This window comes from Pituophis catenifer, unplaced genomic scaffold (assembly GCF_029215685.1).
Source record: "Pituophis catenifer annectens isolate HBS135680 unplaced genomic scaffold, rPitCat1.0.hap2 SCAF_1, whole genome shotgun sequence".
Classification (NCBI taxonomy): Eukaryota; Metazoa; Chordata; class Lepidosauria; order Squamata; family Colubridae; genus Pituophis; species Pituophis catenifer.
The window spans coordinates 282,550,484-282,575,194 of NW_027256881.1; the positions used below are offsets into that span (position 1 = coordinate 282,550,484).

The 24,711-nt window shown below is 37.3% G+C and overlaps 1 protein-coding gene across 2 annotated transcripts; it reads right to left on the minus strand.

Annotated features, from left to right (window-relative positions):
- Nucleotides 1-1,004: 1,004 nt before the first annotated feature.
- On the minus strand, nucleotides 1,005-23,870 carry GANC (glucosidase alpha, neutral C). 2 transcript variants are annotated; one of them, XM_070931292.1, is made up of 21 exons: nucleotides 23,755-23,870; nucleotides 22,597-22,779; nucleotides 21,990-22,038; nucleotides 21,574-21,640; nucleotides 20,689-20,785; nucleotides 16,010-16,217; nucleotides 15,630-15,780; nucleotides 15,193-15,431; nucleotides 14,668-14,794; nucleotides 14,252-14,331; nucleotides 13,643-13,786; nucleotides 12,482-12,578; nucleotides 11,000-11,101; nucleotides 10,433-10,676; nucleotides 8,727-8,791; nucleotides 8,275-8,351; nucleotides 5,817-5,891; nucleotides 4,598-4,711; nucleotides 4,116-4,228; nucleotides 2,636-2,739; nucleotides 1,005-1,259 (listed from the first exon to the last, which is right to left on the minus strand). In XM_070931292.1, the coding sequence occupies exons 1-21, from the start codon at nucleotides 23,862-23,864 to the stop codon at nucleotides 1,147-1,149; spliced, it is 2,559 nt and encodes an 852-aa protein (XP_070787393.1). In that variant the 5' UTR covers nucleotides 23,865-23,870; the 3' UTR covers nucleotides 1,005-1,146. The 2 variants fall into 2 exon arrangements, with proteins under 2 accessions (XP_070787393.1, XP_070787392.1); XM_070931291.1 differs by having other exon boundaries at nucleotides 15,995-16,217.
- Between the last annotated feature and the right edge of the window lie 841 nt (nucleotides 23,871-24,711).

A 24,711-nucleotide genomic window follows, 5' to 3' on the forward strand; every position in this document is an offset into this window, starting at 1 on the left:
TCCATTGTATGATGTATGTATGTATATGTATGTATGTGTACGTGTGTGTATATATATATATATATATATATATATAAAATATCCTGAGACTTTTTCCTCAAGTAAGTTCTGCCTCAATAAGCAGGTATGTTCTGAAAGAAGAGGCATTTGTTGTGAAAACATGAGACTTTTTCCTTAAGTAAGTTCTGCCTCAATAAGCAGGTATGTTCTGAAAGAAGAGGTATTTGTTGTGAAAACATGAGACTGAATGTTTTGGACACTTCTAAAATATGGCCCTTTTAATACTGAAATGGCAATTATGTTTCTCTGCTCTGCAAACAGAAAAAGTTACTTTTGGTAATTTTTTTCCATATGAAATATTAATTGCTCAGCAAAATAAAGCCTGAATTGGTTTCCTTATTGTGATACTGTTTTCCTATTCCCTTTCAGTTTATCATATCATTCCTCGGGTTTCTTTTTGTACATAATAGGAGGCTGATTCTCACAATTTTTATGGGGATTCTATAATTCAACACATCTGAAGTGCATCAACTAAAAGAAGGCTAGAGTTCATTAATTCAAGATGTCTTTACCTTATATAAAAATGCATTTATGCTTTATGAAGCAGAATCTCTCTATGGCAGATGTATACCTATTATAACTATTCTCATTCATATTTCTTCTTTCTAAGAACTTCTTGGCAGAATTAATGTGTCAAATTGCTAAACAGAATCCACCCAGAAACAGAACAGTGCATCAATTAAAACGTAAGCAGATAATTTACTGCAAAAGTGTTATAAAAGCAAGAGAACCATTGCACGGATATACAAAAAATATAAACATTTAATACAGAACTGCAAAATCCCGGAGAAGACCAATTTCCCCAAGAAACAGTTTTTGCAAATAATATCAAAAAGTTTTCATCTATGAAAAACATTTTGAATGTGAATCAATTAAATTATACAAACAGTAGTTACACTGCGTTCAGTCTACTTCAAAAAAATCCATTAAAAAAAAACCACCATGCTAAATTGTTCAAAGTATTATTTTTCAGTTTTTCATCTGCATCTCTGAATAGCAATAGTACTTAGACTTATATACTGCTTCACAGTGCTTTACAATCCTCTCTAAGCGGTATACAGAGTCAGCATATCTGAAGCTGTACTTTCATTTGATACGAAGTTCCCAGTTATTGCCAATGTTTAAGGAAAGTTTTTGAAGGGTCAGCACAGAATTTCTGCTATCATATGTGAAAGCCACTGTCTTGTCTTCTTTTCCATCTGAATTGAAATTAAAGAAATACACATAAACATTTATTTAAAGTAAGCCATGCATATTAATGTTGTCATATATCTGCTCAAAAAACAGAGTTGTAATCAAGTTTTCTGTTCTGATCTGAAGCAAATGCTTCCAGTGTGAACACTTGTTAGGACTATCTTCTGTTCTCCACTTTAGGAGAATGTTCTTGTGGTCTTTTGAGATATGTTGGTGAGATATGGGCAAGTTCAGGACTCACTAATATCCAAGCATTCCTTCCAACCTGCTCTGCAAAGCAACTCAAACATCTACGTCTAATGGATGAAGAAAAGCGGTTGAGTTGCTCCAACAACAAAAGTAGCAGCACAAGCAGTACTGGCACATCCTGTGATATTAATCTGTCATTGCTGCTATATAAAGTGCATTAGCTCCAGTTTACTTCTGGAAGCAATTCAAGATGTTGGTTATTACCCATCAATTTAATGTTGTCATCTTGTCTTTAGGAAACAACTTTGTTGAATGGAACTTATTAAAGAAGAATTTTGTTATAGAAATTGCAGGAGTTCCATTTAATTCAGGAATTGTCATCTAGTGAGACCCAAGAAATAGCTACCTTCTGGAATATCAAACCATACAAGATTTAGTTGGCCTCAACTCTGCTCACCTTTAGAAAGCCTTGAAGCTTCAGTGCAGCTTACAGTGCACTGTCGTACAACATCGGTGAACCTACAGTGTTGGTGAATTGTGTCTTTGGCAAGTACTTTGTATTTTAAGTGAGTGTGATATTTATTTTTGTATTGTTTCTGTATTATATTTTTTAAAATCTTTGTCAGCCACTCAGTCATTTTTAAGAGAAGGGTGATCATATAAAACAATTAAAATAAATAGATCCAGTTTCTTCCAATGAGAGAAATGCAATGCTTCAAATACCCTAGAGCAGTGATAGCTAACCTTTTTGCTGTCGCGTGCCAAAAGTGGGGGGAGAGTGGTGGGGGTCTCTCTCACAGATGCCCACACCCATAATTCAATGCCCCACCCGTGCATGTGTGTGCTCTTGGCACATACATGCATGGTGGGCCAGATAGGCCCATTTTTCGCCCTCCCCAGGCTCCCCGGGCTTTCTAGGAGCCTGAGGAGGGCAAAAATGGCCTTCCCCACCCCCATGGAGGCCGGAAACGGCCCATTTCCCGACTTCCGGTGGGCCCGAAAGACCCAAAAATCAGATGGCTGGCGCACGCATGCATGCTGGAGCTGAGCTAGGGCAATGCTTGCGGGCCCACAGATATGGCTCCACATGCCACCTGTGGCACGTATGCCATAGGTTCGCCATCACGGCCCTAGAGAGTCTAGAGTGGAAATGAACAAATAAACTGGAAATTGGATTATTTCTGTCTCTTACCAAACATGGTTGTTGTCACAACAGAGGGCTCCTTTTTTATTCCCAAAATCAGTATCTGTTGAACTATACATTTTGTCTGGAATAGCCCTTCTTCATTAGCACATCTGAGAAAACAAAGACAGTGGTTTTTTAAATGGATTTTTAGTTATTAAAATGCCAACTTCTTTTGGCAATGTTCCATAGGGAATATAGTACCTTCCCTTCTAAATGGTGGTAGGAAAGGGCTTTTTCTAAAGGGCTTTTTCAAGCTAGAGATTGTTGAAAGACATGGAGACTCCAGAGGACAGACAGGGATACAACAGAAAAGAAACAAAGCTACCTCCACTTTTTTGTAGCAATAATGTTAACTCAATATCAGCTAAAGAAATTCTAATGTACCCCAAGAATTACATGGCAATCTAAAGGGGAAGAAAACAGCCGAAAGATCAAATTCAACAGAATATTTTTTTCCCCTCCTATACAGAATGTCTTTTTATTGGGGAGAGTGGGGTAGAACATAATGTAGTCTAGGAGTGTCCAACTTTGGCAACTTTAAGACTTGTGGCTGGCTGGGGAATTCTGAGAGTTGAAGTCCACAGGTCTTAAAGTTGTCAATGTAGACCTTGTCTGTTTGCAGGAGTTGGATTGTCCTGGATTGGATTCTAGACATGTCACAACCCAACTATATTAACTGAGCATGGTAGAGATTTATCTGCTCAGATATGAAATAGTTCAAAATCTAATCATTCTTTTTGAGTTATTTTAGTAATATACATCATAATCACCCAAGATGAAGGGGATTTTCTGGTTCTTCAACAGGCTGGATTCATACACCATAGTTTGAAAGGATTGTATGATTTGCAGTGAGTGTGAGGAGTATACCAGCCAATTAAAGGTAGTCCTTCACTTACAACAGTTCATTTAGTGACCAAAATTACAACAGCACTGAAAAAAGTGACTTATGACCATTTTTCATACTTATAACTGTTGCAGCATCTCCATGGCCATGTGACCAAAATTCAGACGCTTGGCAACTGACTCATATTAATGTTGATTGCACTGTCCCAGGGTCATGTAATCACAGTTTGTGACCTTCTGACTAGCAAAGTCAATTAGGAAGCCAAATTCACTTAACAACTGTGTTACTAACTTAAGAACTGCAATGATTCACTTAACAACTGTGGCAAGAAAGGTAGTAAAATGGGGCAAAGTTCACTTAACAAATGTCACACTTAGCAAAAGAAATTTTGGGCTGAATTGTGGTTGTACGTCGAGGACTACCTGCATAACATAGAAAATCAAGCATAGTAAAACAAACCGTGATTCAAAATAGATGAAAGAAAATAATCCTAACCATTCATTTTTGGGAGAAGGAACTGAAAGTTGCAGTTTGTTGGGTCTTTATAAGCTGAAGCATGAAACTGATGAGCAATGCCAATGTAAGAGCCTATGATGATCCATACTTTCGGATTCTTCCTTCCATATTTAGAATATACTTTACCTGGAGGAGAGGACATTCTCATGGAAGCTGAACTTTCTGAGCAGGAACTGTTTCTCATGGAGATAATGAAATGAGTGGCCATCATCCAGGTATAGTTTACCTGTTGCACATCCCTATACATCAGGCAAAACACAGAACTATTTTATAATCAAATTCACTATCATTTGGTTGTTTTGCCCAGCTGCACATCGGGGCAAGACATGCAAGCAAGCAAGCAAGCATGCAGGTGCACACAAACACATACACAAATAGACACTTTATTGGGAACGTTTATGATTCTCCCCAGCAAAATCCACTTTGCTTTACTTTCCTGTAGTCTTAGTTACTGCTAATTAAAGAAATGAAAACGAAAATCATATTGGCATTAAAATGGAGAATGAGAGATCAGTACTGAAAAATGATACTTATTCATTTTAAATAACTTTATATACATTTACAATTAACTATAAATTATAGTGTGTACAAAAATAGTTTTATAGGACCTTATAATCTAAGGCAGCACGGAGTTCATATGGAACATCAACCATCCATTCTGTGGATTTTCCTACAGAAATCTTTAGAGGTACAATAGTCCCACCACGCTGAAATACGGGAATCTGCAAAAAGAAAATAAATAGTGGCTGGATTCACACATTACACTAAGACAGTGTTTGTTTAATCATAGCTTATTAAATTAATCATCATTAGATGAATTCTCACAGGATTGTAAGACATAAATCAAATCACAATGTTTCTGTCAGGTTCCAAGTTCATAAAATATACAAATATATAGATATATACAAATATACAAAGCCAAAGCCATTGTTGTGGCTCCGTCCTCCGAGCCTATCTTATCGGAGGGAGAAGGCTCCGAACATGAAGGAGAGGAGTCAGCCAGGCCTCCCTCTCCAGGCCCCTCCTCTCTGGTACTGCCTCAGGTGCCAGCTGAGGAAGAGGAGATTAGCCAGGAGCCAGGTGTCTCCGATGATAGCGATGGAGGCGATCTGTCGTTCCTGGATCCACGCCAACGAAGGCGTGATAAACGGTTGCAGCAGTTGAGGAGGCATGCCAGGGATTAGGCTGAGTCACTGGACCACACCCCAGAGACTATATAAGAGAGTGTGGTGGCTATTTAAGACTCTGTGACGGACAAAAACTAACTCTGGCTAGTCACTTTGAACAACGCCTAAATCTGCCGAAGGTTTCTTGTTTTGAACTGGACTATTTGCAAACTGTGTGTATTTCTGTTTATATGGTGAAGGGATACTCCCGTTTATTGAAGTAAAAGCACTTGGCAGTCGGTGCTCGTATTGCTGCCAAGTTTTTGATAACAAACTGTGCGTGCCAAGTGCTTCCTTTAACCCTCAGCTGGCTGTGTGTGTGTGTGTGTGTGTGTGTGTGTGTGTGTGTGTGTGTATGGAGACGGGGACAGAACAGCCATACAAACTGTGGCTTAAAGTATTGTATGAACCCAGCCAGTAAATAAGTACAATAAAATAATTTTTGGACAAACAATGTAGACAATGAAATACTTTTTTGTAGTTAGCTCCTGCTTAGCATATACCATTCGATTCAGAACATTGGTAGTTACACATTTTAGATTTAAATCTTTGTAAATTCTACATTTAAATAAACAGAGTTCACTAAACTAGAATTCCAGTTTTAATTAAATTAAAATGAAGATAAAGCTTTTTTAAAAAAATTCTTAAAACAAGTATATACATTGTTCAGTGTTACTGGGATCTTCAATATGCCATGACCTTCCAGACGTCTAAATTTTCGGAAGTCATACCAAATCTGTCAAATAATAAGAAGGAAACAAATGAGTAGGAATTAGATTTTAGATACAGAAATCCCATATGAACCCTTATAGAAAAACAAATCAATAAATAATGCATAAATCTCAAACAATTTAGAAGTATCAAGCAACTCATAAAATAGCATTAAGTTGAGAGTAGTAAGTTTTCACATGGACAACTATAATCAATGAATCCACCATTTTACATTTTTCTCAAAAACTGTTGTACATTTATTCAGCTCAAAACTCCCACTCAACCATTTAACCAATTGGCCAGAAATGGGATTCCAGAAAATAAAAATGCTAGTCTCCCTAACCCTTCCCTGAAGCAGCAGCCGATTATCCTGATTTAGAGTTGGCTAGTACACTAGAGGACTCTCTACAGAAAGGGGTGCTTTTTGAAGAGGAAGAGAAAATTACTGCCTTATGAATAAATAAATAAATAACTTTATTGTCATTGTACGTGTATACACAGTATACCCATACAACGAAATTCACTTAACACCCAAAGACCAAGTCCATCACACATAACAATCCCCAAACACATTCCCACCCACCACAATTCTCCACCCCTAAACCACCCAAACATAACCTGTGCTCCTTTCTGTTAGGGAAATGAGCAGTGGTGAAATCCAATTTTTTTTACTACCGGTTCTGTGGGCGTGGCTTGGTGGGCGTGGCAGAGGAAGGATACTGCAAAGTCTCCATTCTAACCCCACTCCAGGGGAAGGATACTGCAAAATCCCCAATCCCACCCCACTCTGGGGCCAGCCAGAGGTAGTATTTGCCGGTTCTCCGAACTACTCAAAATTTCCGCTACCGGTTTGTCAAAACCTGTCAGAACCTGCTGGATTTCACCCCTGGAAATGAGGCTACTAGTTTTATTGGCAAAGTATGATAAAAGTAGGCTGCACAGAAAGCAGTTTTCATATTTGTATATTTTCCATCCGTTTCAAATAGAGAAGGAAAAGCATATTATTGCTGCTGTCTTGTTGAGCTCCCAGAGATTTTGGAAGTTGAAATCCAGAAATGTCTGGAGTGCAAAAAATTGCTTATCCTGAAAAGTAACCACGAAAAAGAATCTGAACTTTTCTGTTGCTGTCTCTTTTAGTAGGTGAGAGGTGTTTCCTGGAATGAGCAGATTCAAGCTCTAAAGGGTTTCAAAGCAATGGTGAAATCCAAATTTTTTTTACTACCGGTTCTGCGGGCATGGCTTGGTGGGCATGGTGTGGCTTGTTGGGCGTGGCTTGGTGGGTGTGGCAGGGAAAGGATACTGCAAAATCTCCATTCCCACCCCACTCCAAGGGAAGGATACTGCAAAATCCCCATTCCCTCCCCATTTCTGGGGGAAGGATATTGCAAAATCTCCATTCCCACCCCACTCTGGGGCCAGCCAGAGGTGGTATTTGCCAGTTCTCCGAACTACTCAAAATTTCCGCTACTGGTTCTCTAGAACCTGTCAGAACCTGCTGGATTTCACCCCTGCTTCAAAGAATCAAAGCCTTATGTTGAACTGGGCCCAGAAACAAAGTGGTGTTGTCAAAAGCTTTTCGAATTCAAAACCGATGGTGGGTATAAGGCATTATAATGATTGCCATAGTTCGAGTATGGAATTATTCGAGTATCAAGCAAAGCATTGTCTGAGGAATCATAATTCTTTATATCTCCAAGATTATTCTAGAAAAAAATTAATATGTTATCTAGAAATTTATTTTTATTTATCAAATTTATGCATCACCCATCTCATTATCTAAGTGACTTGGTAAATTTACAGATTAGAATCATGTAAAAATAGTTAATAAGACAGAATTAAAAACAGAGTTAAAAAAAAAAAAAGCAGAGGGAGTGCCCTCAAGCCACCAAACACCCCCAGAATCGGATACCATGCTTGGATCTCCATGCTAGTTGGCAGAAAGGTCTTAATGCTCTTCCAGAAGGCCAGAAGAGTAGGAGCCAACCTCACCTCTGGGGGCAAGATGTTCCATAGGTGGGGGCAATGACAGAGATGGCTCTCTTCCTAGGCCCTGCCAGTCAAAATAATTTAACTGATGGGGTCCATATCATACCCTGCCTGACCTAGAAATAGATACTGGATGTTACTAAAGGAACATTAGTTCATATGACTCTACTTTTCACTCTTATTGACTTTTTAAAAAATTATGACCAAGTACTGCATTGGTTTCTTGATAGAAAAACAAAAGTTTGCATGAGGTTATTAAAATAATAACGCAAGCTACTATTTGAACACTGATAATTTAATTATCTTAACCGAAATGCCTAGCTAACCAAGCTTGGTCCAGATGTTAATGAAAAAATTGTGTGTGTGAGTACTGCATGTGATGTGTGTGCTTGGGAAGGCGGAATTAATTCCATTTCTCTTACCTCTTGTGGGCCTGGCAGAAAGACATTGGCTGTACTGATTTTTGGAGCAGTGACTGGATGTACCAATAATGCACTTCCTAAATTAAAAACATAAAAATGTATCCATTACACCTTTCATCTCTTATTAACTAGCAGAATTTAAAATACTTGTTTATAAATGTGATCTATGATTCTAAGGAAGACCTTTATGTTCAGGTTCTGTGCCCATCACTCAATGTCTTGTGCTACTTGATATGCCACCAAAGGAGACTATACATAATATAGAATATGCTGAAATATCAATGCCTCAGCCAACTCAGAGGAGCCTTAATCAATACAACAATATGCAACTTCTCCAATTCTTATAAAATTGGCTGTATAAATTGGAATAATAAACAAATTAGGAAAAAATGGGGTACATAATGCTGCAACTTCAGAATAAATAGTAGACATTATGGATAATTTAAATTTACCAAGTATGTACTCATCTTCAATGCCAAAAGTTTCTAATTCCTTTGGAAATTCCACCCAGAGAGGCCTATGAAAAACAAAGGCATTTTACTATTCATACAAATGCTAAGGAGCATAATTTTCTCTCCTCTACTACATCTATTTATAGCTTCTTAAATTCATGCTTTGGATGTGGGCATTAAAGTTGCTATTTTAACTATTTAAAATATCTTTGTGTCTGTCTGTCTGTCTGTCTGTCTGTCTGTCTGTCTGTCTCTCTCTCTCTTCTATCTATCTATCTATCTATCTATCTATCTATCTATCTATCTATCTATCTATCTATCTATCTATCTAATCTATCTATAATTCCATTCTCATTGGAAACTGAACACATAGTACAAATGCTGTATTCGAAGTTTAAAAGATGCACTGACCAACAATGGGAACAGCTGAACAACAATCATTTGAATGGATTGGGTTGGGAGAGTGCTGACTGCTCTTTAGAAGGCCAGATCCTGAAGATGAAACTCAAATACTTTGGCCCTCTAATGAGAAGGAAGGACTCACTGGAGAAGAGCCTAATGCTGGGAAAGATTGAGGGCAAAGGAAGAAGGGGACGACAGAGAACGAGGTAGCTGGATGGAGTCACTGAAGCAGTAGGTGTGATCTTAAATGGACTCCAGAGGATGGTAGAGGACAGGAAGGCCTGGGGTCCATGGGGTCGCAATGGGTCAGACAGGACTTCGCAACTAACAACAACAACAAGTTTGATATCTCAGTCATCCAGCGAGCTTCCTTGGCTGAGGTGGACTAGAAGCAGCTTCTCCTTGCTCCTGGGCCATACCTTAATCACCACTATACCACATGAGTTATAATAATATAATTATAAAATTATAATGCAAATGTGACATAATTAGAAAGTTATTAAATATATAAGAAAGAATCATAAATGATATTTTATCAACTTTATTTACATATTTAAACAAATCAAATTTAGTTTTGGTCCTATCCTTTCCCCTGACTTTTCCTGGTTCAACCAATTTTTTAGAATTTGGTCCCTGGTATGCCAGTCAAAGGCCAAGAAGAGCCACCAGTCCCCACAAAGCTAATTTACAATAGTCCCAAGAGCAATAAATGGAAAGTTGTTTTAAAAATCATTTGCTACCACTTCCTATAACAAAACTCTGGGAAGCTGTATATATAGAGAGTAAGGAAGATGACCTTGATGGACATATTCAAACTCTGTTGTCAAAGCAACAGGGGATAAAACATTAAGTCCAGAACATCCAGAAACCACTGAAAACCAACTCAGATACCCTCCTAACTATAAGTCAGAGGAAGTAATATAACACAATCAGACTTGCAGGATTGCTATCAACCCTAATAGATAGACCAGGTCAAGAAATCATCACCACAGATAAGCCCTGAAACTATATTGTGATTAAGATAAGGTCTTGAAAGTCTGATTAGGAATTGTATTCCAAACCTCATTTAATCCTAGAAAATGCAAAGAGTTTCAAGGTAAACCTATCATTGGCATGTTTTTTTACCAGCTCATGATAAACAAATGGTGTCCTAAGAGATCACAGCTAAAGTAGTGAACGAGCATCTATGCATTTCAATACATTATTCATTAACATTTCTATGTGTTGTTTAACCATAAACTCTAGATCCGTTACAAATATTTTGGCATAAAGCAGAAATTAAATCTTTTCAATGACTGGCTTACCTCATAACTGGCTCAGCCATGCTCTGTGCCTGATAGAACAGTGTATAAAGGTAAGGAAGGAGGGAATAGCGCTCCTTAATAGCTTCCCTGATTATCTTTGTGTTCTTTTCCCCAAATAGCCAGGGTTCACGACGTTTGGTATTCATACTGGCATGGCCTCTGAAGAAAGGCTGCAAAGCCCCAGCCTGATACCATCGAACCAGTAGTTCTGGTTCTGGATTTCCAATAAATCCACCTACATCCGCTGGATATAAAAAAAAAAAATTAAAAAAAAATTGTTTTGTCAGAAATTGGTGAGAAATTCAAACTTCTTGGATTGTCCACATTTATTAATAGAGTTATATGCTATGTCCTAAGACCAAACAGGTTAATTTTCAGAAAAATGTATAAATGTTTTAATTAAAAACAAACTCAGACATTTTGAAATGTCTGAGTCTCTTTTTAGACTTCAGAAGCTTCGCCTACTACTTTTTATTTTGTTTTAATGGACTGTAGTATGCTTTCTGAAAGAGGAAAGGATGCCATTTGTCCAGTTAAATGGAGTTGATAAAGAAATATATATCTTACCTCCACAGAAAGAAATTCCCGCAATGCTGATTGTCAGCAACATTGGAATGGAGATTTTCAAGTAACTCCAATCTGCTTTATTGTCTCCAGTCCAAACTGCACCTGCAAATCATAGGGCAAAATCTTAACCCTATCTGTATTTAGCTATAAGGCCAATTGAATTGAATGGGCTTTGCTTCCAAGTATATATCATACTTTATGTCACTACAGATATATGTTGCCGGCCTTACAGTGTTAATGACTGAGTGGAAATTGTATTGTCATGAAAATTGTGTATTGCCATGGATCTACACAATTGCAAAAGGCCTAAGTTACTTACTTACAACACTGTTTCTGCTTTAAGAAGAGACTGTATTCCACAGTTCTTTATGGTTTGATTTTTAACACATATGCCATGTAATGTGCTATGAATTCATATATGTCTTTAAGCAGTGGTGGGATTCAAATAATTTAACAACTGGTTCTCTGCCCTAATGATTTCTTCCAACAACCAGTTCACCAAACTGCTCAGGAAGTTAACAACCGGTTCTCCCGAAGTGGTGCGAACTGGCTGAATCCCACCACTGTCTTTAAGGCTGTAAGTATATTTTGGAAAATAATTCAGCAGAGGCATCTTTGTGCACATTTATGTGCCTAAATGATAAAAGCAGTGTTACGCTAATATAACACAAATGCCATGTCTTTCGTATGTGTGACACAGCACAAATAAGATGAAACCGTGGAATTTGCACTCCGTAAGATCCTGTAGATGTCTCTTTAACTAAGTGATTTCCACTATCTTAAAAATCTGGCCATCCTAAAAGTTTGGAATTTGCTCTCCCATTATTTTTTATAATTTTCATTATTTACCTCTTCTTTATTTAATTTATATGCCGCCCATTTCCCTAGGCAGCTTATAATAATTAAGGTCCAGGATAGATAATATTTTTATTTTTTTAAAAAATCATTTGCTATGTAAAAAGAGGCTAAAGTACAACAGCAAAGCATTTGTTATACTCTCCATCTGTCAGCATGTCAGGTGCTTTGCATGTCTTCACATTTCAAATTCAACCTTTTACCATGTCTCGTATAGCATGACTGTCCCGACTATAGGGACAGAGAGAACATGATTTGTTTATCAATGCATTTTTTTTTTTAAAAAGTGATTTAAAAAAATGAAGTTCACCAATACCCTTCAGAAATAAGCAAACAGAATGGTATGGATCTCATTTGGACTCAAGCCAGCAGATGAAATAAATCCATATTTTCAGTTTAACAGCCTAAATTGTTCTAAATCTGATTAACCAAAGTTCTCTAGAGGTCATCTGATTTAACTGTGGATCACAGTAGGATTAAAGGGAATATGTGCACAGAAAAACGCATATACTTGCATCTCTTTTACTTTCAAGCATACACAATTGTTCAAATCATCGAGTAGCCTAGAAATGGTTAAATCCAGACAAGGGCCATACCAGACAAAGATCAGTCTTCCTCGACACTTACCATACTTCTGTGATCCAGCAAAGAAAGAGCGGGTAAGAACAAAGGGTCTCTCCAGTCCTCCACTTCGTTTCACCAGCCCTTCTGCGGTTGCCATTTGCTGAAAAAGTTATTATTACCAGTACTGTTGTTATTTTACTGTTACTATATTATATATCCCATCTTTACTTTGAACAACTCAGGTTGGTTTATTTTCCTCACAACTGTCCCAGGGGTGGGTTCTACTTACCTTTACTACCAGTTCGCAACTGGGCCGTGCGCACGCTCTTCTGTGCAAGCGCAGAAGCATTCTGATGACGTCAGGGTCGGTGGGCGGAGCCTCCCACCAGTTTTACTACTGGTTCTGTAGAACCGGTGAGAACCGGGGGCAACCCTCCACTGAACTATCCCAAAGGTTCTTGTTCAAAAGGCAACTGGACTCAGTTCAGAACTGAAGAAGCTTCTTGGGTGAGAAGCAAAATGTCTTCAAGGAAAAGCAAAGGAAGTCCAGTTGCTTTTTGAAAAAGCACCTTTGGGACAACCATGACCTGGATGACTGAGAATCTCTGTAGACATTTTATGCACAACTGTGATGGGTTGGGCTGAGAAAGTATGATTGGCCCAAAGTCACCCAGCTGGCTTTCATACCCATTTTTAAGGAGGGACTAGAACGCACGGTCTCCTGTGGCTTATTCAGCACTTTAATCACTATGCAGCACAGTAATGGTAAGCAAAACATTTTTAGCAAATGTTGCAATGGGATTGGAATTATACAGAAGTGAGGGCCAGGAATGATAAAATACAGCAGAAGATATTGAAATAGGAAACATAGAAGTGACACATCTTAGGAACAGAAAGAAAGGAAAGAATGACATGGTATATAATAAAGTAATGTACTTTGTAATGTTTTGGAATAAAATATGATATTGTGCAATATACTTTGTTGAGGTTTGTTTTTAAGTAACATTAACAGCTACAAAGATTTTAAAATAATTTATTATAGTACAAAGATTTTAAAACAAATTATTGTTGTGATTATAATGGCACTATTTTTTTAAATTAATGAATTTATAATCCACTTTGATTAAGGCAACTATAGACAAAATGCAAGATCAGCAGCCACAGGCAATACAATAATAAGAACTACCAGTATTATACCTGTTAATTCAGTTGTAATTGTCCTACCTGGTAAAAGCCATAGAGATTATGAACATCTCGATGTTCCCATTTGCCATAATGAATAGCATCTTTTGACATGCTTTGTTCTATCCCTTTGAAGACTGAAGGCTCATTCATATCATTCCAGATAAAAACAATTTCAGAAGAACTCTGTAGGCCAACATTTAAGTTTCTTTAATGTATTAGTTAAGTACAAGAACTATATCTAAATACTTGTACTAATTAATTTTGTCCACACTGCTTTGAAAGGTGTGCTCTTCTTTTTCTTGCCTCTTTGCCTGTCTCTTGCGCCTGAGACCCAACTGAGCAGAGAATGATAATCAGATATGAAGGTTTCCTTCTTGGGGGTTATTCAGAATGGGGATACCTCACATACCTTCTCAATTCAAATAGACGTTAAACCAAATAAGGTTTTAAGATGGTACATTCCACTTATTTCCAACTTTAACTCAAATGGAATTTGCATGAGCTAAAAGTTCTCTAGATATCTTACGCAGAGATGACTGTCAGAGATGACAGATATTTCCAAAATTAAGCAACCCAGCTAGTATAGAAATCACATTAATAGATAGTAATATTCTGTGGATCTTGACCATATTATTACAAAACACAAACCTTGTATGTTTTGAAGTCAAACTGATCTGCATACCATTGTCGGACTTCAGGATTGGTAAAATCCAGGTATGATGACAGACCTGCAGATGTTAAAATTGTATTATATTTGCAGGAAGAAAAAGCAAAATTGGATTTTTCTTCTGTGTCATATCCCATTCCAGTAATAGAAAATAATGTTCAAGCCAATGTAATAATACATGAGACAGATACTTATTATTGTCATTTCTGGTTCTGACAAATGTTAAGATACAAATAAGAAGAGAGGCAGAAATAGAGAGAAATCTGTCAATTGTGAAGATAAGGATCTTATCGATTGATTTCAAATAGGTCAATTACAATTAATGAGAAAATCCATTTTGATCTAACATCCTATGTGCTTCTTTGAAGTGATTTATAAAACAAAGAGAGTTTATTACCTGGCCAGCAGAGACCCTCAAAATCTTCACCATTACGATCTTTTATAAAGAATCCTTTCGCTTTTGCTTGTGAGTAGATAGTGTAAAGAGGATCAATCTTAAGATGTGGGTCCACAATGACAACCAGCTGCCAACATGAGAGATAATAACACAGCCTTATTGTTGACTAAATAATATGTTGCGGGAATGTTTAGAATAGCCTTCCGTAAGCTGATATTCTCTTCTAGATGCTTTGGATTCATAATTGCCAGAATTCCCAGTTAGACTGGCTTTCAGCAAATTAAAGCAGATGGAAAAGCATATGTAAGAAGGCAAAAATCTTCCCAAGTTAGCTGGGGAAAAACAGAGAATGCTTAGACTATTAAAGAGAATTTGCTAATATGATTGTTTTCTTCCGTAGATGTATTTCTTTCCAAACAACATTTATTTTAAAAATTTCAAGGAAATGGATGCTTTCAGTAGCCAATGGATACAAAAAGCCACGTAGCTACATTACTTTCCCTCTATTTTTAGTGCATTACATACCTTGCGTTTTTTCTTCATAAGTATCTGCTTCTGCATCTTCTCAGGATTGGGAAATCTCTTCTTATCCCAAGTGAAGTACCGTTTGCCATCAGTGTGCTCAATGTCTAGCCATATGACATCATAGGGGATGTCAAAGGTATCAAAACCTGCATCTACTTTTTCTATGTCATCCTCATCTTCATAATTCCAGCGGCATTGATGGTACCCAAGAGAGAAGAGGGGAGGCAGAGCCTGAGTGCCTATGAGGAAAAGGAAGAAGGGAAAAAAATTGTGCTGCGATTCAAAATATAACTAAGGACATATTAAATGATAAATATTTCATTTTTACTCTTCCACTTAGTATAAATAATCAGGACAGGTTTCCATGCCATATGTTGTATAGTTGATAGATTAATTATGGAAAACTACATGAAGGAAATTTCTTCATAAGCCAATACCTGTTAGCTGTCCATACTGCTTAAAAATATCAAAAGGACTGGGTCCCTTTAAGATGAACATATCAATTATTCCACTTTCTGACATCCAGCGCACATCAGTTTGAGGCACCACCCTCTGCTTGGACATGTTTGGAGTTTGGGAAGGTAAAACCTTTAAAACAAACATATAAGAATACTTACAAATAGTGTTAAATGCATTTATTAAAAAATAATAAAGGTAGGATAAAAAATTCTTTAAAAGGTTTTCCAGCATTAATGATAACTTCCAGTGACCAAAATGGCTTGAGGTGATGGCCGATGTTATTCAACTCAACATGAGATTTTCAGATTGGCAGAAGATATTTTATAAAATTATTAATTCTTACACAATGCAGCAATACCTCCATGCAGAACATATTCCACCTCTCCTTCATTGAAGCTTTTGTAGAAATCTCCACCAATGTTTCTGAGGAATTTAGCCAAAAGACTCCAATTGTCTGATCAGGCTTATGGGCTAAGAGTAAGGGCACTGAACCATAAATGCCCATTTTGTTGTGGATGGTATACCCGAAGACATCTAGATTATAAAGCCGGTAGACATCATCATCACTGGAACACAAAGACAAATGAATTGTTTGTAGAGATATTATTTTATGTCATCCAATGTGAGAAGAGGGTATTATATTGTCACAACTGCCTTGTGGTGCTATGGAATAAGTTTTCCACAGTAATAATTTATACAAGTTTTCCTTGTCCTGATGTTTTTCCAGTTTTGTTGCAGTTCAGTTATCATAACACATAGTATTCAATTTTAAATTGGTTTTAAAAGTTTGGGGTTTTAAATTTGTCGGGGCCAAAATTATTTAATTTGATTTTATTCTATTTTTTAAATTTTGTATTGTATGTGTTTTTATTGTTTGGCTGTGCACCGCCCTGAGTCCTTCGGGAGTATTTTATTAGAAATCTAATAAAATGAAAATGAAAATGAAATGAAATAGTGCATAAGGTGATAGCTAGATTGCTGAGTAAGATGTCTGGCTCTGATCATCAGTCCATCTGCTCACCCCATCGGATTTGTATCCCAACTTTCTATATCGCTATTGAATCAACCATGCTGGCTTTCAGTATTCATCAACCGAGACCATTTTATGCAACATGCCTGTATTTGCTCCTCCTTCTCCTTGCTCAGTCACAGCATATCACATGGTGTCAACCTGATGGTGAGGCTACTTGCAACAGCGGGCACTCCTTTGGAGCAACTCATTCAGCTAATCATGGCTGTGTAGCTCATTTTCCACTTCACTTGGATCTTTCAGGATCTGTTCTGCCCAGCTATGGACCCCAAAGAACGCAGCACACACAAAGTCTGTACAAACATTAGTTTACTAAATTAAATCAGTCTTTTTCAAACAAAGGCTGTTAATTAACTTTCTTAACAGCCTATAAGAATCCAAAGAATAAATAATCGTAATCTTACTATGGTTGGCAGAAAGCCCAGAAGCAATTTGCAGAGAACTAAGATCAAGACACGAAGAGAGTGAATGAAGTTGTTCTCTGCAAATTGCCTCAGTCGTCATCCTTCCTTAAATAGGCTAAGGGCCAATTAGCCCCAAGCCTTACTCTCGAGACCTCCTCCTGAGGAGCCACTCCTGCCTTTTGGCAGCTCTGCGTGCCCGTGCATCGAGAAGAGGCTCTTCCTCTTCTTCCTCTTCACTTATGGAAGCTTCTGGAGGTTCTGAAGGCCCTGGCTGAATCCCCGCCTCTGGCACCACATCTTCTCCAGCCTCCTCATTGTCCGACTTGAGTGCCAGCTGTACAGCCTGCTGGCGCAGCACCACACCAGCCTCCTCACTGTCGGAATCAGCTACTAGCTGCACAGGCCACTGACGGGCCACAACAGGATCTTGGTGGAGGATCTTGCAATCCTAGATGCTATTGCTGCCTACAGATTGCTCAAGACTCATTCTAATTACCGAAGTAGTCTGTAAGCAAAACTAGCATTTAGTAGTGCGATCAAAAGAATCCTTGAAAGATCATGAATGACTCCGAAGGGATGACGTCTTTTATCATGAGTGGAGTGAGTTTTTTTTTTTAAAAGAACAATAGTGCTTGCTGTGAGAAAGCCATATGATGCCTTGTGATCTTTTGCAGCAGAAAAGATGAACAAATCCTGGTACACCGCACAGACAATTTGAACCCAGCAATAAATGTATTTTTATTTTTTGTTTATTATAACCCATCTCTCATTTTGTTCACACTTAAAATATCCAAAAAAGTCCCCAACTTGAATGGGTATGATGAAATGCAGGTAGTCCTCGACTTACAATGGTTCATTTAGTGACAATTTGAAGTTACATCATCACTGAAAAAAGTGACTTATGTCCGTTTTTCACACTTACGAGCATTGCAGCATCCCCATGGTCACGTGATTTACATTTGGATGCTTGACAACTCACATTTATGATGTCCCGGAATCATGTGATTGCCTTTTGTGATCTTCTGGCAAGCGAAGTCAATGAGGAAGCCAGATTCACTTAACAACTGCCTTACTAATTTAACAGCTGCAGGGATTCACTTAACAAATGTGGCCAGAAGAGTCATAAAATGGGGCAAAGCTCACTTAACAACTTTCTCACTTAACATAAATTTAGGGCTCGATTGTGGTCGTAAGTCGAGGACTACCTGTATGCATTTTAGTTTTCAACAACAGGTAAGCAAAACTGTGGATAATGACACAACTGAAAATTGAGGATCATCTCTCCCTGTTAACGTATTGCTGTTGTGTACATCGTGTTTTGTAAATTGGTTCGAGATATGCTTTTGTATGGAAGCGGCACATGTTATACTAAATAATATCAGCTAGGGATTATACAGATTGATATCCTATGTATTTGGAGGTCAGCAAAACAGGAAAGGGTGCTTCATGCTATAAATAGCACATTATTTAGTGAAGTTATCTGTCATCAACATCTCGCGTCACTGCATGGGTGAATGCTGTTCATACTCTGTGTTATTCTGCAACAGGCAGTGCTGGTGTCAGATTATAGTTGGCTGGATGTATGGTAGTGTTGTAGCTCCGGCTATAGAGGGAAATCATAGCTGTTCTGGGTTAACAATGACTATCCAAATATAAATGTGTTTATTCAGAAATAAATCACAAACTGTTCTATAAGGCTTGCTTCCTGGCAAATATACTTAGGATAGCAATCTTGGAATTGTACATAGCCCATTTTTTCTTGTAAAAATGTATACAGGTCTAGGCATTTATAGGTTATATAAAGGTATTTGTATGTTACAGATCAGGGGTCAGCAACCTGCGGCTCTGGAGCCGCATGTGGCTCTTTCACCCCTCTGCTGCGGCTCACTCAAAATATGCGTCACAACCGCCAATGTGCCACACCCACCGGCACATGATTTATTGAACTTTTCAACCATGCATTAATCCAAGAAAAGAAAAGTTTCAGAAGAAAACAGAACATTTAATTCAACTACATAGGCTAGTTTTGTGGCTGCTCGAGAAATAGTCAGGCACGGGAAGGGTTTTGTGGCTCCCGGTGTTTTCTTTTCTATGGGAAACGGTTCCAAATGGCTCTTTGAGTGTTTAAGGTTGCAGAGCCCTGTTACAGATTGTCCTTGATTTAAGACCAAAATGTCCATTGCTAAGCAACAGAGATGTTAAGTGTAATGTAATGACCTTTCTTGACACAATTGTTAAGTGAATCCATGGACCTGTTAAGTTAGTATCATGGTTGCTCAATGAATCTGGCTTCCCTATTGACTTTGCATGTCAGAAGGTCACAGAAGGTGATCGCATGACCCCCTGGACACTGCAACTGTCATAAACACATGCCAGTTGCCAAGTGTCTGAATTTCGATCAGGTCACCACAGGGATGCTGCAGTGGTCATAAGTGCAAAAAATGCTCATTAGTCACTTTTTTTCTGTGCCATTGTAACTTTGAAACGTCACTAAACAAATGGTTTAATCAAGGACTACCTGCATACATTTTGCTGAGCATTGAATCCTCCGGTGAATGTAAAGGGAAGGGCAGAACAGACTGAGCATGTCCTCCATTCTGTTTTTCTTGCAAGGGAAAAACTCTATGGAGATTCTCAGTCATCCAGATCATGTTTGTCCCAAAGAGGCAACTGGACTTTCTTGCTTTTTCTTTGAAGATGGTTCACTTCTCATCCAAGAAGCTTCTTCAGCTCTGACTGGCCATTCTCCACCATCCAGTCAGAGCTGAAAAAGTTTCTTCGTTGAGAAGGGAACCGTGTTCAAAGAAAAAAAAAACAAGAAAATCCAGTTGCCTCCTGGAAAAGCACCTTGGGACTTGCAAGGGATATTTGAAAGAAAATATTTATCTAGAATATAACTCTTGGGAAAACATTGTAACTGCAAAGAAAGCGAAAGGCCACCTTCAGCAATTGACTGCTCTGAAGCTTTTATGTTGAAGAAAACAGGAGATGAGGAGCAAGAAGCAGGAAAAACAGAAGGATGGGAATGCCTGGGTGATTAAAGCTGTCTGAATCTAAACGGCTCCAGTAAATGAGGAAGGTGCTTAAAAGCCAGGGGAGCGGAAGCTGATTGGAAACATTTGTTTATTGTTAGGTTTTAATTCAATCCTTTCAACAGAAGGTGTGGTACACAGCACTCCCTTCTCTTCTTTTGCCCTCTCCCCCCAAATAACAAATCTGAGAGAGAGGTTAGGCAGAGACAAGATGACCTTCAAAGTCACCCACTGAACTTCCAAAGCTAAAAGGAATAGGAGTCTTGGTCTTCCCTGTCCTAATCCAATTAATCCTTCACCATTGCTCCACACTGGCTTTCAGGAAAGGATCATTTGAATGGATTAGCAGTGCTGTCTAGGGAATGCTGTATGACATTCTAGGTGTTAGGAGAGAGGCTGCTGAGCTACTTCCTCCTGGTAGTTAATGTGGAACACATTCATTTCATGTTATACCATTAATTTGGCATAGCTATGATTGTTAGTAGACAAAAGCCCCCAGATCTTGACTAAAAGCCTTGAGCTATGGTGACATTCAGAAAATTTCACTATCTTTTGATGCTTATTTCATTACCTGGTATTTTTCAAGAGGAGGGTTTCTGCATGCTGAGGTATTCCATAGAGATGTTCAAATCCATGCAAAGAAACATCTAAACCTACACTGCTAGGACCTGTATTAAGATAGAGTAGCATTGTGAGGAACTGAAAACACAGGGCAGCATGAAAAAGTAAATTTTGAGCAATACAAAAATCATCAGCCACGCTACCATCCGCCATGTTAATGAATTCATCAAAACCTGGAATTCTACAAGCAATTCTATCAACAGACACATTGAGTTACAACCAGCCTACGAATTCCTCAGAATCCAAATCAACTGCACAGCCAACCAGAGACAGCACCGAGCCTCAACCAACCCATGGAATTACCACCACCACCACCAGCAGTTCAACTCCCAACAACCCTGACCTGAGGTAATCTCCTTATTACAAGACCCATTACAAGACCTATCACAAGACTCACTGATAACTCACAGATCATCTATCCCAAGATCAAATGTTTGACACGTTCACACCTGAAGCCCTTATAAACAGAAGAACACTGACACTGATATCCTCTAAACTCCCCTGAAAATGTTACCTAGCCTGGTAATGAAATGTCCAGAAATTAACCCACAAGCTCAAGAGAACGAATCTTCACCCTCATACATTAGTATGATTGAGAGAAAGGACAACATTTTCAATTATTAGACAATAGCTAAACATTGGCAACTTGATATGCTATCCTCATTATCCCAAGGTAGCAAGCAATGATCCCCAATATTTTTATAATTACTTTTACAAAAATGGAAATGACCCAAGTTTGCATGATATCCAGGTTTTCACATAAAAACTGATGAGATTTCAATAGAACTGATCAAATTCAGAGCTGAAAAAGAATGATGGTCTCTGAGCCACTTACCATTAGCTTTGATATCTAAAAAGTTGCCAATTTTTTCTTCCCAGAGACCTAAATGTTCTTCAGTTTCCTTAGATAAAAGGAAAAGAGATGTAACTCTATCATGGACTAGCCAACAGAACCTAGCATAGTCTAATAATACAATCAGTTTACAATCTAGCTCTGAGTTACAACTAATTCCAAGCAATATTCTACAATGAAATCACTGAACATTTCAGACCATGCCCTAGTTAATAATTGTCAGTAACTGGCTTATTTCTGTTGTACCCAAATAATGCACTGATCCCTTCCAGATTCATATTATTATTGTTTAAAGAATTTTTTAAATCAAAACTTATTATTTCCACCATAGGACTGATTTGTCCCTTGGACAAACTGACCAGACAAAAATCCATACATCTACAATAGATTAAATTTACCTTAAAAGAGTCTGCCAATCCACTTTCCTCTTCTTGTGAAGTAGATTTCCTTTAAAAATCAAATGTATTCAGTGTTTAATTACAAGCAGATCATCAAAATAAAAATTATTTTAGAATAAAAAATAATAATTATAAAAATAATTTAAGAGCCTTGGTGGCGCAGCAGATTAAAGCACTAAGTAACACCAGCTGCCTGCAATTACTGCAAGTTCAAATCTCACCAGGCTCAAGGTTGATTCAGCCTTCCATCCTTTCGAGGTAGGTAAAATGAGGACCCGGTTTGTGGTGGCAATAAACTGACTTTGTATAAAAAAGAACATCATTGGGGGGGGGGGGGCAAAGCCCTACTAAGCAGGTTTATACAAAAGTATGAAGGCTATTGCTTAATGCATTGTAAGCAGCCTTGAGTCTCCGGAAAAGGGCGGCATATAAATCGAACCAATAAATAAATAAATAAATAAGAATGTTAATTATCCCAACCTACAATAATTGATCTGATACCGATATTGCTTTCTGTATGTTTAATGATATATTTTTGTCTTTTTTCTGTTTGTTCCTTTTCCTTTTTTATTTCCCCTTTCTTTTGTATATTAAAGCAATATCATACCTGCTTTGAGGTGGAGACTGTAGGTGTTCCAAATACAACAGGCCATTGGAATTGATGCTCAGTAAAATTTCATCCTTAGAAATAAGATGTATTTGAAAAGGTTTTGCCATTATATGAATCTGCTGGTCTTGCTCAGCACCTACCAGCACAAGTTTGTCTGCATCTTTCTCTGATATCTTCAGCCTTGGAAATGGAAAAAGGAAAAAGACCGGCACAGATAGCTAAACATTCTAAAAAAAAAAAAAAAAAAAAGCTATCAATTCTAGCAAAAGAAACATTAAGCATGGAGTGTACATAAAAAATTATTGGGTTATGACAGAAAAACTGCTCATGGACTGTTTATCAGCTGAATGGGAAGACTGACCAAGATTATTCAGTGTACCCAGGGTTAAATGCTATATTTAATAACTGAACTGTTTCCTATATGATTTATAATGTGGATATTTTTGGTTAGTTTTCTAACTGGTCCTCTTTTTCTTTCTGTATGTTTCTCTTTATATGTTAAAGCAAATAAAAATTAAAAATTGTAATACATGGAAAGGACAAAGGTTCCTCACTACGTACTAGTGAGTGAGATCACTTTTGCAATATTATAAATAAATAATTAAATAAAGTATGCCAGATTCTGCTTGGCTGTGAGTCCTTCCAAATATCCTTCAGATGTTTTGAACTATAGCACCCATTATGTAAAGTATAAGGCTTTATACTTATATAAAGTATTATGTATAAAAGTATAAAGTAAATTAAGTTTTTGCTTAATTTTTATTCTCATTTTAAAATCACAGGAAGCGAATTTCATTTTATTTAAAGCAATTTAAATGACAGGGGTGCTAAATAGGAAAAAAAATGCTAAAATGCTAATGTGAAAAAACTCTCAAAATACGATATGTGAAGAACATAGATGTATCCTACACAAACCCTAGCTATCTGTACTGTTCAATAATAAACATTTATTTGAATGATGAAGACCCAGTGTGAAGTCCATATTTATTCCATATGTAGTAAAATATCTGACACAATATTCCTTCAAAAAATTCTCCTGATATTTATTTTCTAAACTGGAGAGCTAAAACTCAACTTATATAAATACCCCAGTGGCAAAAAGAGGACTTGTTCCCAATCTACATCTGATCTAAGGTATCACTTCCCATAACTTACCTCAAGCTAGCTGGTTCCTGTATGAGAACATCAAGGACTTCGTATCTTGGCTTGAGTGGATTTACCTCATTTATTTTAAGTCTGAAAATATTGCCCTCTATTTCATACATTTCTACTGAAAGAGTTACCTAGTAATTGAATAAGCACAGTAAACCAATTAGAGAATACTAATATGCTATACTAGACAAAACACCAATTTCTCACAAAACATTCATTTTCTTATTTTTTTATTATTTATTCAAAATAATAAAAAAGACAGTTTCAACATACTGTAAGTTTTCTACTGAAAAGACTTATTTGTGAGTGTTTGCTACCAAACAGTTTAGCAGTAAATCAGTAATAACGAAATACAGTACCTAATGGCATTCTAAACTACTTTCAGCAAGAAAGTTCGCACTGAAAATTTATACTTTTCTGATCATCTTAAATGGGAATAACTATATCATTTGTAATTCTAGGTATTTAATATTGTGATCCTCTACATATTCAGACAGGAGCGTGACTGAATTCAGTTGACCAAATATCTGAATAGATATGAATTGAATTGAATTGTATATTTTTATCTATCTATCTATCTATCTATCTATCTATCTATCTATCTATCTATCTATCTATCATCTATCTAATTTTTATGTCGCCCATCTCCCTTATAAAGTGATTATGGGTAGCTTACAAGTTTTAAAATAAGTAGAAAAATAATTAAAATATTGAAACATTTTAGACTCTAGGTACCCATATTCCCAATATGGGAATATTACCATTCCCATGGTAATATTCTCCTTGCAATTAATCAGGGCAAAGGACAATCTGCTGAAGGCACCATTCATGGTTTCAGTAGAGTTAAGAAACATCTCTTGAAATCCCTGACCTTTTCTAACTTCAGAGATAAATACTGCTCTGATTTGTATGCTTTGTTCAACCATATTGAACAAATTAATATTTGGGTTTCCTAACATA